This window comes from Elephantulus edwardii, unplaced genomic scaffold (genome assembly GCF_000299155.1).
Source record: "Elephantulus edwardii isolate Elephantulus edwardi_28Jun2011 unplaced genomic scaffold, EleEdw1.0 scaffold00233, whole genome shotgun sequence".
Classification (NCBI taxonomy): Eukaryota; Metazoa; Chordata; class Mammalia; order Macroscelidea; family Macroscelididae; genus Elephantulus; species Elephantulus edwardii.
Genome location: NW_006399983.1, coordinates 3,955,531 through 3,970,028, shown reverse-complemented (window position 1 = coordinate 3,970,028; position 14,498 = coordinate 3,955,531). Strand labels below are relative to the sequence as shown.

General features: G+C 42.7%; 1 protein-coding gene across 1 annotated transcript in view; it reads right to left on the bottom strand.

Moving 5' to 3' along the window:
* Positions 1-14,498, bottom strand: part of DNAH9 (dynein, axonemal, heavy chain 9) — a 623,295-nt gene that overhangs the window by 518,113 nt on the left and 90,684 nt on the right. Inside the window, 2 exon segments of the mRNA XM_006898570.1 lie at positions 11,123-11,547; positions 11,632-11,828. Of these exon segments, the coding sequence (XP_006898632.1) occupies positions 11,123-11,547; positions 11,632-11,828 (622 nt within the window).

Sequence of the window (14,498 nt, the reverse complement as noted above, 5' to 3'; positions counted from 1 at the left end):
GGGTAATCAGGATGGGTGTGTCAGAGGCAATGAGATTGGCACGGGATAGAGCACATTTTAGGGCTGTTGTATATAGGCTCGCTATGAGTCGCAAACGACTTGACAGCACATAACAACAACAACAACATCATGATGTTGTCTTCTGGGGTTTTTGTTTGTTTGTTTCCTTGATATTGAGATGTAATCCATGCTGATCTTCTGCAGTAATTCCTTCAAGTCTTCTTCATTTTCTGCAAGTAAGGTTATATCATATGCATAATGCAGGATTGTTGGTAAGTCTTCCTCTAATCCTGAAGCTACTACAGTCTTCTTCATATAGTCCAATTTCTCAATTTATTTGTTCATCATACAGCTTGAATAAGTATGGAGAAAAGATACAACCCTGATGCACACCTTTCCTGATTTTAAACCATGCAGTGTTTCCTTGTTCTACTGGGAAAACTGCTTTTTGGTCTGAGTAAGTTTTCCATGAGCATGATTAAGTTCTAAGATGTCTGTTCTTCTTAGTGTTAGACATTTTAAAAAAATGGAAGTCAGAAGAGACTCTGAAACTTGCTCTAGAATGAAGAAAGGCCACAATAAAAGGAAGAAGTGCTGAAGTAAGGGAGATGAACGGAAGATTTCAATTGGCATCTTGAGAAGAAAAAGTAAAATAGTATAACAAAATGTGCAAAGATCTAGAGTTAGAAAATCAAAAAGGAAGAACAAGCGCAGCCTTTATCAAGCTGAAAGAACGTAAAAACAAATTCAGCCTTTGAGTTGCAGTGCTCCAGGGTTCTATGGACAAAATCTTGAATGATGTAGGAAGCATACAAAGAAGATAAAAAAAATACACACAGTCACCATACTGATAAATAGCATATAATTTTCAAAATAGGAATGAAAGAAGAAACTGAAGCCATTGCCAAAAAAAGAAGGCCTATGATGGCATACCAATTTAAGTGCTTCCACAAACAAATGCAGTCCTGAGTGTGCTCATTAACCAAGAAAATTGGAATTTAGAAAGAAATTTGGAATGTAGCTCCCTGATCAATTGAATGGAAGAGATGATGATTTGTTTCCATTCCTAAAACAGGAGGTCTAAGAGAATATGGAAACTATAGAACAATATCAATAGTATGGCATGCAAGTAAAATATTGCTGAAGATTTTCAACAATGGCTGAAACATTGCATTGGCAGGGAACAGCCAGAAATCCAAGCTGGATTCTGAAGAAATCATGGAATGAAGGCTATCATTGCTGATGTTAAATGGATCTTGGCTGTTAAGTAGAGAATATTGTTGTTGTTGTTGTTATGTGCCTTCAAGTCGCCTACGACTCATAGCGACCCTATGTACAACAGCCCTAAACTCCGCTCTGTCTTGTGCCAATCGCACTGTCTCTGACACTCCCATCCCAATTATCCCAGTCACTGAATCAATCCACCTCATAGAGGGCCTTCCTCTCCTGCGCCGTCCCTCCACCCTCCCAAGCATGATGTCCCTCTTTAAAACGATGTTTACCTGAGTTTTATTGACAATGCAAAGGCATTCAAGTATGTGAGTGATAACAATTTCTGGATAAACACAGGAGATTCATAGGTATATGCAAATAAAAACCATAATTTGATATCATTTTTACAACAAATAGGTTGGATAAAATAAAAACAAAGAAAGAAAATAAGTGTTAGCAAGAACATAGGGAAAAAACCAACCTGGAACCAGCATTGCTCATGGGAATATAAAATGGTACAGCAATTAAGGGAGTTCTGGTGGCCTCATGTCAAGCAGCTGCACTGCAATCCTGAAAGCACACCGTTTGAGGCCACCAGGTGCTCCATGGGAGGATGGACAATTTCCTTGTGTTAGATGAACTGCATCTGAAAACCTGCTAGGGTCAGCTATGAGTCAGTTCTGACTCAACGGTACACAACAACAACAATGCAACTAAATACTTCAGTATGTCCTAAAAAGTTAAACACAGAATTACCATATGATGTTGTTGTTAGATGCCTTTGACTATGCCTCCCTACAGAAGACAGATCTCAACCCTGTTCTATCGTACCTCATCCTCACAATCTCTGACATGCTTAAGCCCATTGCAGCAATAACTGTCAATCCAGCTGGCTGACAGTTTTCCTCTCCTTCATCGTCCCTCCACCTTTCCAAGAACGTCCTTCTCCAAGGAATAGCCCCTTCTAGCAACATGCCCAAAGTATATGAGACAAAAGCTTTGCCAGCTTGGTCTCCAAGGAGTCCTCTGGCTGCACTTTCTGCAGGACATATCTGTTTGTTCTTTTGGAGTCCGTGGGACTCTTCTCCAACACCATACACAGTTCAAAGGCATCCATTCTTCTTCTGTCATCCTTATTCATCATTCAGCTCTCAGCAGCACTGCAAGTGATTAAAAGCCCATGGTCTGAATAAGGCACACCTTAGTCCTCAAACTAACTTCATTGCTCCTCAATAATTTGGAGAGTTCCCTGACTACAGACTTTCTCAGTACATTTTGTCTTCTGATCTCCTGAGAGCTTGTAGCAAGGGTATTGATTGTCAATGCAAGTAAGATGAACTTGTTAATAGTTTCCATCTTTCCCCCATGATATGATGTTGCCTATTGGTCCAGTGATGAGAATGTTTGTTTTCCTGATGTTGAAATGCAATCCGTATTGAAGGCTGCATTCCTTGACCTTCTGCAGCAAGTGCTTCAAGTCCTCCTCACTTTTAGCAAGCAATGTTATGTCATCTGCATAACACAAGTTATTGATGAGTCTTCCTCTAAAACTAATGCCAGTCTTCTTCATAGAGTCCAGCATCTCAAATACTTTGCTCAGCATATAGATTGAGTAGGTATGGAGAGAGGGTAAAAAAACCCTCACACACACCTTTCTTAATTTTAAGTACAGTGTTCCCTTGCTTGGACAACAGCCTCTTTTGTTTTACGTCTAGGTTTCACATATGCACAGGTAAGTCTTCTGGGATTCCCATTCTTCTCATCGTTAGTCATAATTTATTATGCTTTACACAGTCAAATGCTCATGCATTGTCAATAAAGTAAAAATAGACATTCTCCTGGTATGACTCAGCAATTCCAATTCTAGGTATATACTCAAAAGACTTTATGTACTCAAACAGATACTTGTACACCAATGTTCACAATAATCACAATATCTGAAAAATTGAAAACCCGAACAAATGTAGTATACACATGCAATGAAATAGTATTCAGCCACAAGGAGAAATTCTGATACATGCTATGATATGGAAGAACCTGAAAACCATTTATTAAATAAATTAAACATAAAAGGATCAATACTGTGTAATCCCACTCAAATGAAGCAGACATAAACACCAACGTTAATTTGTATCTGGGTGAAGAGACTGCTTGACAGATACTGTGTTTCTGTTTAGAAGACAACAAGCTTTCAAAAAAGATAGTGATGATGGTTTTTACAATATTGTAAATGTCATTTATGTCACTGAACTCTACACTTAACCTTACTAAAATGACTACAGGTATACCCATATCTCTGTGTATATGAACATGTATGCATACCACACATCCACATATGTTGTTGAAGACAAACACACATGTGCTGTTGTTAAGTGTTAGTAGGTCAGCTCCCCCTCATGGTGATCCCATGTTTTACAGAACGGATCCCTGCTCTGTCTGTGTGCTCCTCACCATCTCCCCAAGTCTGAACTCACTGTGTCAATCCATCTAACCGAGGGTCTTCCCTCTTTTTCTCTGATCCTTTACTTTTCCAAGCATCATGCCTTTCTCCAATGGCTGGCCCCTCCTAATAATATATCCAAAGAATGTGAGACCATAAAAAACAAGAAGCTAAGAATTATTGAGGTATTTTTAATGAAAAGGGACAGAGTGGAGACTTGCTTTGCCAGACAGTAAGATTTATTACAAAGCTATAGTAATTGAGATGTTGTCCTAATAGTGTAGTAATAGACTTAAATGTGAAAGATGAAACTAAACCTTTTTGATGAGGCTGTAGGAGAGTGTCATTAGGACTTCAGGGCAGAAACAATTTCTTTAAGAAGATAAAACCCAGCACATTACAAGGGAGAAGACTGACACGTTTGGCTACATTAAAATGAAGAACTGTTTAGCTAAATACACCACAAACAAATTGAGAAATGAGTGTCAATGTTTGCAATTGTGTAATTAGTAATTATATAATTGGTAAAGAGTTAGATAAAAATTATATGTATTAGTAATTACAAATTAAACAGCTAAAGATAAAAATGTGTAATAGATATGAACAGAAGAGAGATTTTGCAGCACGGGACTTATGATGAGTCATGAAAACATAAAAAGATCAGCCAACACATAAGTAATCCGAGTCACCACAAAACCTCTGCCATAATGTTGCTGTTGTCAAGTTAACTACAATTGCCAGTGACTCGATAAAGAATAGGATGGAAGCTTGTTCTATGTTGCACCATCTTCATAATGTCCTTCCTAATGACATAACACTAAACTCTGTTCAGTTCTCAGGAACTGCACGCATGCCTCTCACCACCTTGGAAAGCTTAGCATTACAGATGTCTTAGATATCTGGTGCAGTTATAACAGAAATATCACATGTGGGGAAATTTAACAACTGCAAATTTATTTGCTCACAGTGAGAGACCAAGTAGTCTGACCTCAAGTTGCCAGCACTGCGGGAAGACTACATCTGTTGGCTTGGGAGAAAGGTCTCTGCCTCTTTCAGCTACTTCCTAGGTTGTCTTCTCATGGCCTGGCATCTCTCACACAATGCGTTCCATAGCAACAGCCACACACACCCTTTGACCCAGCAAGTCGTATCCTCGAGGAATTCTTGCCCATGTACATTACTATACATGCATAAGAGTGCTCATACCAGCATTGGTAATTCTCACCCAATTATCGGGAACAACCCAAATGTTCAGTAACAATAGAATGAATAAATGCAGGAAGAGTCATACAACAGAATATTCCACAGGAAGGAATTTATATCAACAACTCTTCCTCATTAGTTCCATTTGTATAAATATTTAAAATGCAAATGCAACATAGGATATTATGTGATTTGAACAGTAGGGAACACCATATCATATCGTCTGTTGTTATTGATTGCCGTCAAGTTGAGCACGACTCATAGCAACCCTATGAACCAAAGGCCTGAAGCCTTTCTAAAACTACTGTCACTTATCAAAGTTCATAGAGTTTCCAGAGGCATGTTGTTTAGGAAGTAGATGCCACTTCTAGTCCTGCTTTTTCTTTAAGCACCTCAAACAAGCGTCATGTCTCAGCATGCTGACAAGGTCAGGTTGTTTTGTGTTACGTCCTGAATTCACATCATCAATACTATCTCCCTATCTGAGACAGAACCCTCTTGCATTTTTGTTAGTATTGCAGGTTTCATAGGAGTGGGCGCTTTAACAGATGGGAGAATTGTTTCCTTTGTTTTTGAGGATCTTTGTGATTATCAAATGTGACAAGCAACAGCCTTCACTAATCAACAGCCTTCATGTTGTTTAATAACCTTTTGTTTCACTTCCAAATCAATACTTCCTTTTTGTCTGCTGTGTTTAGGAGCCATGATATATTTCATGGCAATATTTCAAAAGAAAATTAAAAGAGAGATAATGCTACAACATTCAGGAGATGTGCTGTACGTGAGATCAGACACTGCTGTCTCTGAGTCGAAGCATATTCTGCTGAACAGGAAAGTTTTTAGGCAAAATTACGATGCATTAAATAAATAAGCCAGTAACAGAGGCATTTATTATGACTGTCGAGATATCCCTGTCACAGTACATATGCACTGTACTGTGATAAACCTGGTCAAACAATCACTTTGTGAATGAGAGACACAGGAGACAGAGGTTGTGTGTGGGAAGCTGTTGCATTCACCTTGATTCATTTTCTGAGTGAGATTTCTGAATGTGAAACCATCTGAGGCTGGGGATAGATGTGCTGTAGGTCACTGTCTGAACACAATTTATGGTGTGTCTGACAGGTGGAAACATATAATGTGTACACACACATATAGAGTTGTCTTCCGGTGTCCATTGGGGGATTACTGGATCAAGCAGTCCAGTGGATACCAAACTGTCCATGTGGATCATGGTGTCCCAAGATGCTCAAGTCTCATATGAAATGACACAGTGTTTATATGTAACCTACACATATCTTCCCATATACTTTAAATCACTTCTAGATAACCTACAAGGGAACACTGGTGGCATCGTCTATAGGGAGTTGTGCCATGAACCCAAACACTGCATTTCTCAAATGGTTCAGATCCACCATCTTCTCAGTGGGAGAAAGATGAGATATCCTCCCATGTGATTTACAGCCTCTGAAAACCCACTGAAGCATTAGCTATAAGTAAGTTCTGACTCCACAACACTGAGGGGAAATTAAGTTACTTAAAATACCCAATGCAGGGCAAAGGATGTATGTAAATGGTACTTCATGCCCCATGTTAGTCTTTGAGGGATTGCTTTGGTCACTTAATAGCTGTCTTCTCCCCAAACTACAGGTTGACTCTGCATGTGTAGAACCCCCCATGGATATGGAGGGCAGACAGACACACATTCTCTCTCCCTCCCACCATGTCTGTCTTTCTCGCGGGTCTCTCTCTGTCTCTCAAATCTATTGTTGTCGAGTTGATTCCAACTCCTGGTGACTCTGTGTAGAATTGCCATCTACAAGGGTTTCTTGACTATAATTTTGCAGAATCAGATTCCCAGGTTTATCTTACATAGTGCCACTGGGCAAATTCAAACTGCCAACTTTATGCTTAATATCCAAGAGCAAAAGCATCTGAGCCACCCAGGGACAGGGAACATGTGCATGTGAGCACACTCCACCCCCTAAGAGACATTTAAAAGAATCAGGAGAGAGAGATTACCTCTGGGAGAAAGAGAAGATTTTTATCAGGGGAAAATACATAAAGGGAATTTTTAAACACAGATAATATCTCTTTTTAACCTGAGTTGTACATATGCAGGCATGTGTTTTCATCATTATTATCTAAATTGTATACATTTTTGGTAGAGAGAATAGAAGATAAAAAAAAAAAAGTGAAGAAAGCAGCTACAGACACATCATTTGAGGAACCCATGATCAAGAAGAACACAAAAACGGTCCTGTAGCAAGAAGGACTTGTGCAGCCACGCTTTTTTCTCTTTTAAAGATGGTAGGTTTTACGTGAGTCTACTGTGAACAGGCACTATTTGAAGGGAGTCTGACAATGCTGGACTTTGGGACTGCCTTGGGAGGTAAGTGCTTGAGTTGTTGAGAGAAAAGTGTTGAAGGTGTAGGGAGAGTTCATGCAGAGTGTGAGCAGAGGCTGGTAGAATGCTGGGGGTAGATCAGTGAGTTAAAAGCTGGGCTTGGTCCCTTACAACTGCTTTAAATTCCTCAGTCTCAGTCATTTTGGGGGGCATGGATAAGAGTGGAAAGCGGATGAGCCAATAGATAGATAGATAGATAGATAGATAGATAGATAGATAGATAGATAGATAGATGATAGATGGATAATAGATAGATAGATAGATGATCGATAGGTAGATAAGACAGCATGCTACTGACAGTGGGACACCCTTGCCTCAGACCTTATCTGGTGTGTCTGGGTAACAGTCCCAATGGGAACATGAAGATCTTCAAATTTTAGGGCTAGACTGTTGTTAAGTGCCGTCGAGCCACAGGCGACTCATAGTGATCCTATGAACGAAAATCTTGGACACCTCCTGTATAACTTTCATCCTTTTTCTAGGTTCATAGAGTTTCCAGAGGCAAGCAATTATGGAAGTGGATGCCACTCCTGCTTCCAAGCTTGTTTTACTCGGGGAGCTTCACCAAACAATGTCCACCATGGGTAACCATTCTCGCATTTGACTCATCAGTGTCACAGTGTTTGGCTTCACAGCAACCACAAGTTACCTCAGTACAGCAAGTGGACATGCCAGGGTTACATGACCTTTGGCTTGGGAGCATGGCTTGCTGTCTGCTAGGCCAACTGCTCTCTCTTTCTGTGCTGCTGCTGCTGCTGGTGGTGGTGGTGTTAAGTGCCATCGAGTCACAGGCGACTCAGAGCAACCCTATGAGCAAAAGTCCTGGACACCTCCTGTATAATTTTCATCCTTTCTCCAGGTTCACAGGGTTTCCAGAGGCAAGCTATTATGGAAGTAGATGCCACTCCTGCTTCCAGATTAAAGGGCTAGACTAACAGGAGAAAATTTTAGGTAAGACTGAAAGAGGGACAGATTCAGACCTTACCCAATCTCGTCTTCTTCTGATTTAGGAAGAACATTGTACATCAACAACAGTCCACAGAACAACACAATGAATGATCACTAGCAACTATGAGCCATTCAACCTTTTCACAGTGGGCATGGGAAGAGCACCAGACAAATCTGATCTTCCTCCTCCCCCTCTCTGTCAGTCAACAGCAAGAAGAGGTTGCTGTTCTCATCAGGAGCCATCGAGTTGACCGCTACTTATAGCTAACTGCCTCTCAAATGGTTACCACTCAATTGATGAGGACATCATGCTGGGAAAGGTGAAAGGTCAGAGAAAGAGAGGCAGACCCTCAACCAGATGGACCCACACAGTGACTGTAACAATGGGCTTGAGTAAATCAAAGGTGATGAGGACAACACAGGCCAGGCTGGGATGAAGATTCAATATTGATGTTGTTGTTATGTTGTTACGTGCCGTCGAGTTGCCTGCGACTCATAGCGACCCTATGTACAACAACAGCCCTAAACTCCGCTCTGTCCTGTGCCAATCGCACTGTCTCTGACACTCCCATCCCAATTATCCCAGTCACTGAATCAATCCACCTCATAGAGGGCCTTCCTCTCCTGTGCTGTCCCTCCACCCTCCCAAGCATGATGTCCCTCTCCAAGGACCCGTCCCTCCTAGCAACATGTCCAAAATATGTTAGACGGAGCCTCAGAATCCTTGCCTCCAAGGAGCCACCCGGTAGAGTTGCTATAAGTTGTGGACAACTTGAAAGTACATAACAGCAACAATATAGTGACTCTGTGATAAAAGAATCAAACACTCACCCTATCCTGCACCATCCTTACAATCTCCACCATGCTCAAGCCGATTATTGCAGTCACTCTGTCAGTCCCTACTGGTGAGGGTCTTCCTGTCTTTTGCTGACTCTCTGCTTTTCCAAGCCTGGTGTATTTTTCTAAGGGCTGGCACTTCTTGACAAAATACCCAAAGCATGTGAGACAAGTTCATCATAAGCTGCAGCTGACTAGATGGCAACTAACAGCAGCAATGATATTCCGTCTTACTCTTCCTTTTATCCTCAGTAAAACTCTCTACTTCCAAAACAGAAGAACCAGATTTCTGAAATCACTGACTCAAAGCTGGAAGGTATCACAGGATTATTTTAGTAACAGCATCTTTCAGAGATAAGGAAGTAAGGACTGAAGGGGAAGAACCCAAGCAGACTAGTGAGCTAGTGCATACTCACCTCATTACAATGTTGGCTCCATGGAAGTTTTACCTAGTTACAGTCATGACAGTGGCTGTCACTGCACTCTGTGCTACCAGAGAAGCTAGCCACAGAGCAACTGCCTGCCCAGATGTGCTCCATTCTTGGACATCACTGCCACCCACCTCCCGCCAGCTCTAAATTCTTGCCCTTAGCTCCTTGGTGAGAAAAATCCTTCACAAACAACAAAGTGTGACGGCTTCTTCACACTAGACAAGCCCTACTTAAAACAGCTCCACAGTGCTCGCCTAGAGAGGCAGAGCTTCACCTTTACAAAGTCTCTTGGGGTTAACATGTAGAGAGAGAAATCCTCAATTTAGCTATTCTGTGCTGTTCACCGATCCAGAGAACTGAGCAATGTGGCCACAGCACTCACAAAGGTCAGCCCCAAAGTCAGGACAGGGCCTTGGGGTGGGGTGTGAGGAAGCACCTAGGAACGTAAGGATTCTGGGTCGGTGTCCCAGACTCAGACACCAATGGGAAGGGCCTGGAGGACTGCTCAGCACCTTGCTTATTTCCAATTATCTCCTGAACTAAAAGTAATACCCACTGCCTGCTGAGTTGGTTTAGACTCATGGCAGACTTCCACTGAATTTCGGAGGCTGTAAATCTTGATGCATGAGGACTGTCCATCTTTCTGTCTCAGAGCAGTTGGTACATTCAAACCACCCCACCTTTCGGCTAACAGCACAATCTTGTGCCATCAGGGCTCGTACTGGGCTGAATAGTCCAAGTTCATCTCAGAAAATGATAGAATTTCAGATTCAGATGGTTATACAGTTAGCTGGTGGCCTAGTAGCAAGAAGCTGTGCTGCAATCCCAAAGGCACACGGTTCGAGGCCACCAGGTACTCTGCGGGAGGAGGATGGGCAATCGTCTCCCATGTGACTAACTGCCTCTGAAAACCCTCTGCAGGGTCAGCTATGGGTTGGTTCCAACTCGATAGTACACAACAACAACATGGCACCAATGGGTGCTCAGGAGGGTGAGGAGTTAGTGGCCTCTGCCCTGCGCAGCTGGAGTCTCTGAGACCAGGAGTAAATGGTAAAAATGAAGCCTAAGAAGCTCATTACATCTCTCTGCCTCCAAGGCTTAAAAAGATTTTGCAGCCAAGTTGTGAAGGGAAGATGGCTCTGTTATTACCACTGTGGTGGTGGTGGTGGTGGTGGTGGTGTAGCAAAGAGTTGGTTAGGACCTACAGCTGACCCTCCAGTTGTTATTCTGAGGAAATGAATTACATGGGAGGAGATTTCCCATCCCTCTTCCACGGAGCAGCTAGTGGATTTGAACTGCATACCTTCGGGATTACAGCGCAGCTTCTTTTCACTAGGGCCACCAGTAGTTAACATTATCCACCTGGTACTGAGTGCCTTTAGAACACCAAGTGATAAGTGGAAAAGAAAACACCAAATGATTTTCTCACAAATAGGGGAAAGAGTAGCATGAAAGCTGCTGGTAATCATACAAAAACAACCAAAAAACAAAAGCAAAAAACCAAACCCAACAACAAAAACACCCTTGAAACTCTTAGCTAGCTCTCTGAATTTTCAGTTGGACCATCTAACCCATGGAGGAGATAGGACAAAGACTGAAGGTGAAGGAAACCTCCCTGCAGTGGGGATGCTGTTAGAGCACTACCTGTTAGTGACGTAATCTACCAGGTGCTGCTTAAACATGAGGCTCCACCTCTTGATCACGTTCAGCAGTGAAGCTTTAAAGGGCCGCACATCAATCTTCATCCAGCTGTCGAACACCCTCGTGGGTTCCAGCTTGCACACCTCTTCACAGAGGCTTTCATACAGGTCGATCTGGACCTTGAAGTGATGGAGGAGGGGTGGGTTCTCGGGGATGCCGTCTTCTGCATGGGCCTCAATCTCGTCCGCAGTGAGGACGTGTCCATACGACAGGAACTGCCCCAGCACCTCCTTGCGGTCCTCCCCATACAGGTAGGAGTACTGGCTGAAGGTGCCACGGTAGCTGGAGCAGAGGGCCGTCATAGCCCAGACTCGCTCCATGAGCAAGTCCCGCAGGCTCGCCAGCTCAGCCTTGGCCTCCATGTCAACCTGACAGGGCAGGAGGCCAGCAGTCAGTGTTACACTTGCACTTGGTAGGGAGTCCCAGGTTTGCTAGAAAGGGAAGACGATTACCTGATAGTGAGGTGGGTGGTTCTGTGGGGAGAGCCGTGGTACCAGAGATGATATCCCGAAAATGCTTGTGAGAAGACCTTCAAAGATGTCATAAAAGCCGCCCTTCACTGTAGGATCCAGAGATGGGTAGAAAACCAATTCTGGGATAGCTAAGCTCAGCTGTGTTTCAAATATTGGGGTGACTCCAGGCTTATTTTCTGTAAAACAAATAAATAAACAAGACAGAGACGAATAAGTACAGTGTTACATTGCTTTAAAACCACCCAGATCATTTCACATTTCTCTTTTGATGAGCTAGTTAAGCCAATCAAAACTCTACTACTACCACTACTACTACTACTGAGTTGATCCCAACTCACAGTGACTCTCCCTCAAGTTTCTGCATTGAGAAATCTTTACAGGTGGCTGCTGGATCCCAACTTCTGACCTTATGGTTAGCAGCACAACATGCCACACACTATGCCATCAAGGAAGGCTCCTTTGGGCACAGGAAGATGGAGATGCAGAATATCTTACCATCCTAGAAAAGGGGAGGGTGACTGACAGCCCTGCACTGTTTCTCAAGAGGAGAGTCGTTGACATTTTGGGTAGGCTAACTGTTGTGCAGGCTGTCCCGAGCACTGCACATTTATCCTCTCTGTACTCAGAAGCTAAGGTGCTCCTGATACAGGCCATGGACTACTTGCTATGCATCTGAGAGCCGGACAATAACTAAGGACGATAGAAGAAGAATCAATGCCTTTGAGTTATGGTGCTGGCGAAGAGTATTAATATACCAAGGACTGCCAGGAGAACAAACAGGTCAGTTGCGGAGAGGGTGAAACCTTGGAAGCAAGGATTCTGACATACTTTAGGCATGCTGCAAGGAGAGACCAGTCCTTGGAGAAGGACATCAAGGAAGGGTGGAGGGACAATGTAGGAGAGGAAGACCCAGGATGATAGCAATCGACTCAGTGACTGGAGAAATGGTATTAGGTCTGTTGGAGACAAGATTGGCTCAGAATAGGGCAGAGTTCAGAGTTCAGAGTTCATGCGCGAAGGGTTGCTATGAGTTACAGGCAACTTGATGGCACATAACAAAAACATTCTTGGAAGCATGTCCTATAGACTGAGCTCCCTAGTGAGCACATCCACACCCCCAAATACCACCTGAGAGCAGAACAGCTTCTGGATGAGGTGATGTTGATGTTGAAAGCCTTTTTAAAAAACAAAACAAAACAAAACCCAAAACAAACAAACAATAACCACAAAAAACCAAGCTGGTTTCTTTCTAGTCATAAACCAAGAGATTCTACTGGTAGCCCCTAGGAGAACGGGGCATATTTGTCCACATCGAAACCTACCAACCCACCACAACCAAATGGATTCTCACTCACAACAACTTTCATCAGGTTTCTGAGGCTGCAAATCTCATCTTTACAAGAGAAGACTTCCCATCTTTCTCCTACATCTCCTACAGTGGATTTGAACCCACTGGTCAGTTAGCAGTGTAACACTGTGCCCCCAGAGCTACTTTGCTTGTCAGTTGTTTTTGCTGTTGTTTGCTGTGGAGTCGAGACCGACCCATGCCTGACCCCCCCAGAGGTTTTCAAAGGCAGGAAGTAAATTACCTGGGAGGAGACTGCCCAGCCTTCTCTCACAGAGCAGCTGGTGGATTCAAACCATGTACCTTTGGGATTGGAGCTTCTAGGGCACAAGAGTACGTGCTTGTAACAACAACAACAAAAAAACAACCCGCCAAAAGCAAAGTCAAATCCATTGGCTCTGAGTATTTTCTGACTCATAACGATCTAACAACACAGAGCAGAACTGCCTCACTGGGTTTCCAAGGCTGTCATTTTTACAGAAACAGACTGTTATATCTTCCTTTCAAAGACCAGCTAGTGGATTGGAACCACTAACTTTCTGATCAGGAGTGAAGCGCTTCACCACTCTACCAAAAGAGCCCTTCAATGGTCACTGAGGCATAAGAAAACCAAACTGAAGTTACAGTCTTGCCACTTAGGCTCTTTTTCTTATAAAATGATAATTTATTTTAATGCTGAAGTACAGTTAGTGTTGAAAATTTCAAGAGCAATATAAATAAGTCACACATCTCTGATCACTTGCTAGACCTAGTTGCTTTGTCAAATTTAACTCAAAACACATGCAGCAAGATGTTCCAAGTACAAGACAAATGCTTACGCTTTTACCAATAGCCACTTACTTTCACTTCCCATTTTGTTTGATTTTGCTCCACTATTCCGGGTAGTGGAGACTAGAGAATGATATCATTGATTTCACACGCAAGCAAGATTCTACTGAAGATTATCCAAAAACGACTGGAACAGCACATCAGCAGAGAACTGCCAGAAGTCCAGGCTGGGTTTAGAAGGGGTCGTGGTACTAGGAATATTATAGCTGATGTTAGATGGATTTTAGCTGAAAGCAGAGAATACCAGAAGAATGTCTATCTGTGTTTCATTGACTATGCAAAGGCATTTGACTGTGTGGATCATAACAAACTGTGGCTGACTCTGAGAAGAATGGGAATCACAGAACATTTAATCATGCTAATGCGAAACCTATACTTGGACCAAGAGGCAGTTGTCAGAACAGAGCAAGGAAATACTACATGGTTCAAAATTGGGAAAGTCATATGCCAGGGATGTGTCCTATCTTCATACCTTTTCAACCTGTATGCAGAACAGATTATCCAAGAGGCTGGGCTCTATGAGGAGAAATGTGGTGTCAGGATTGGTGGAAGATCTATTAACAATCTGCGTTATGCAGATGACACAACCCTGCTTGCTGAAACAGAGGAGGACCTGAAATGCTTGCTGCAGAGGGTCAAGGATGGCAGCCTTCAGTATGGATTGAAGCTCAAT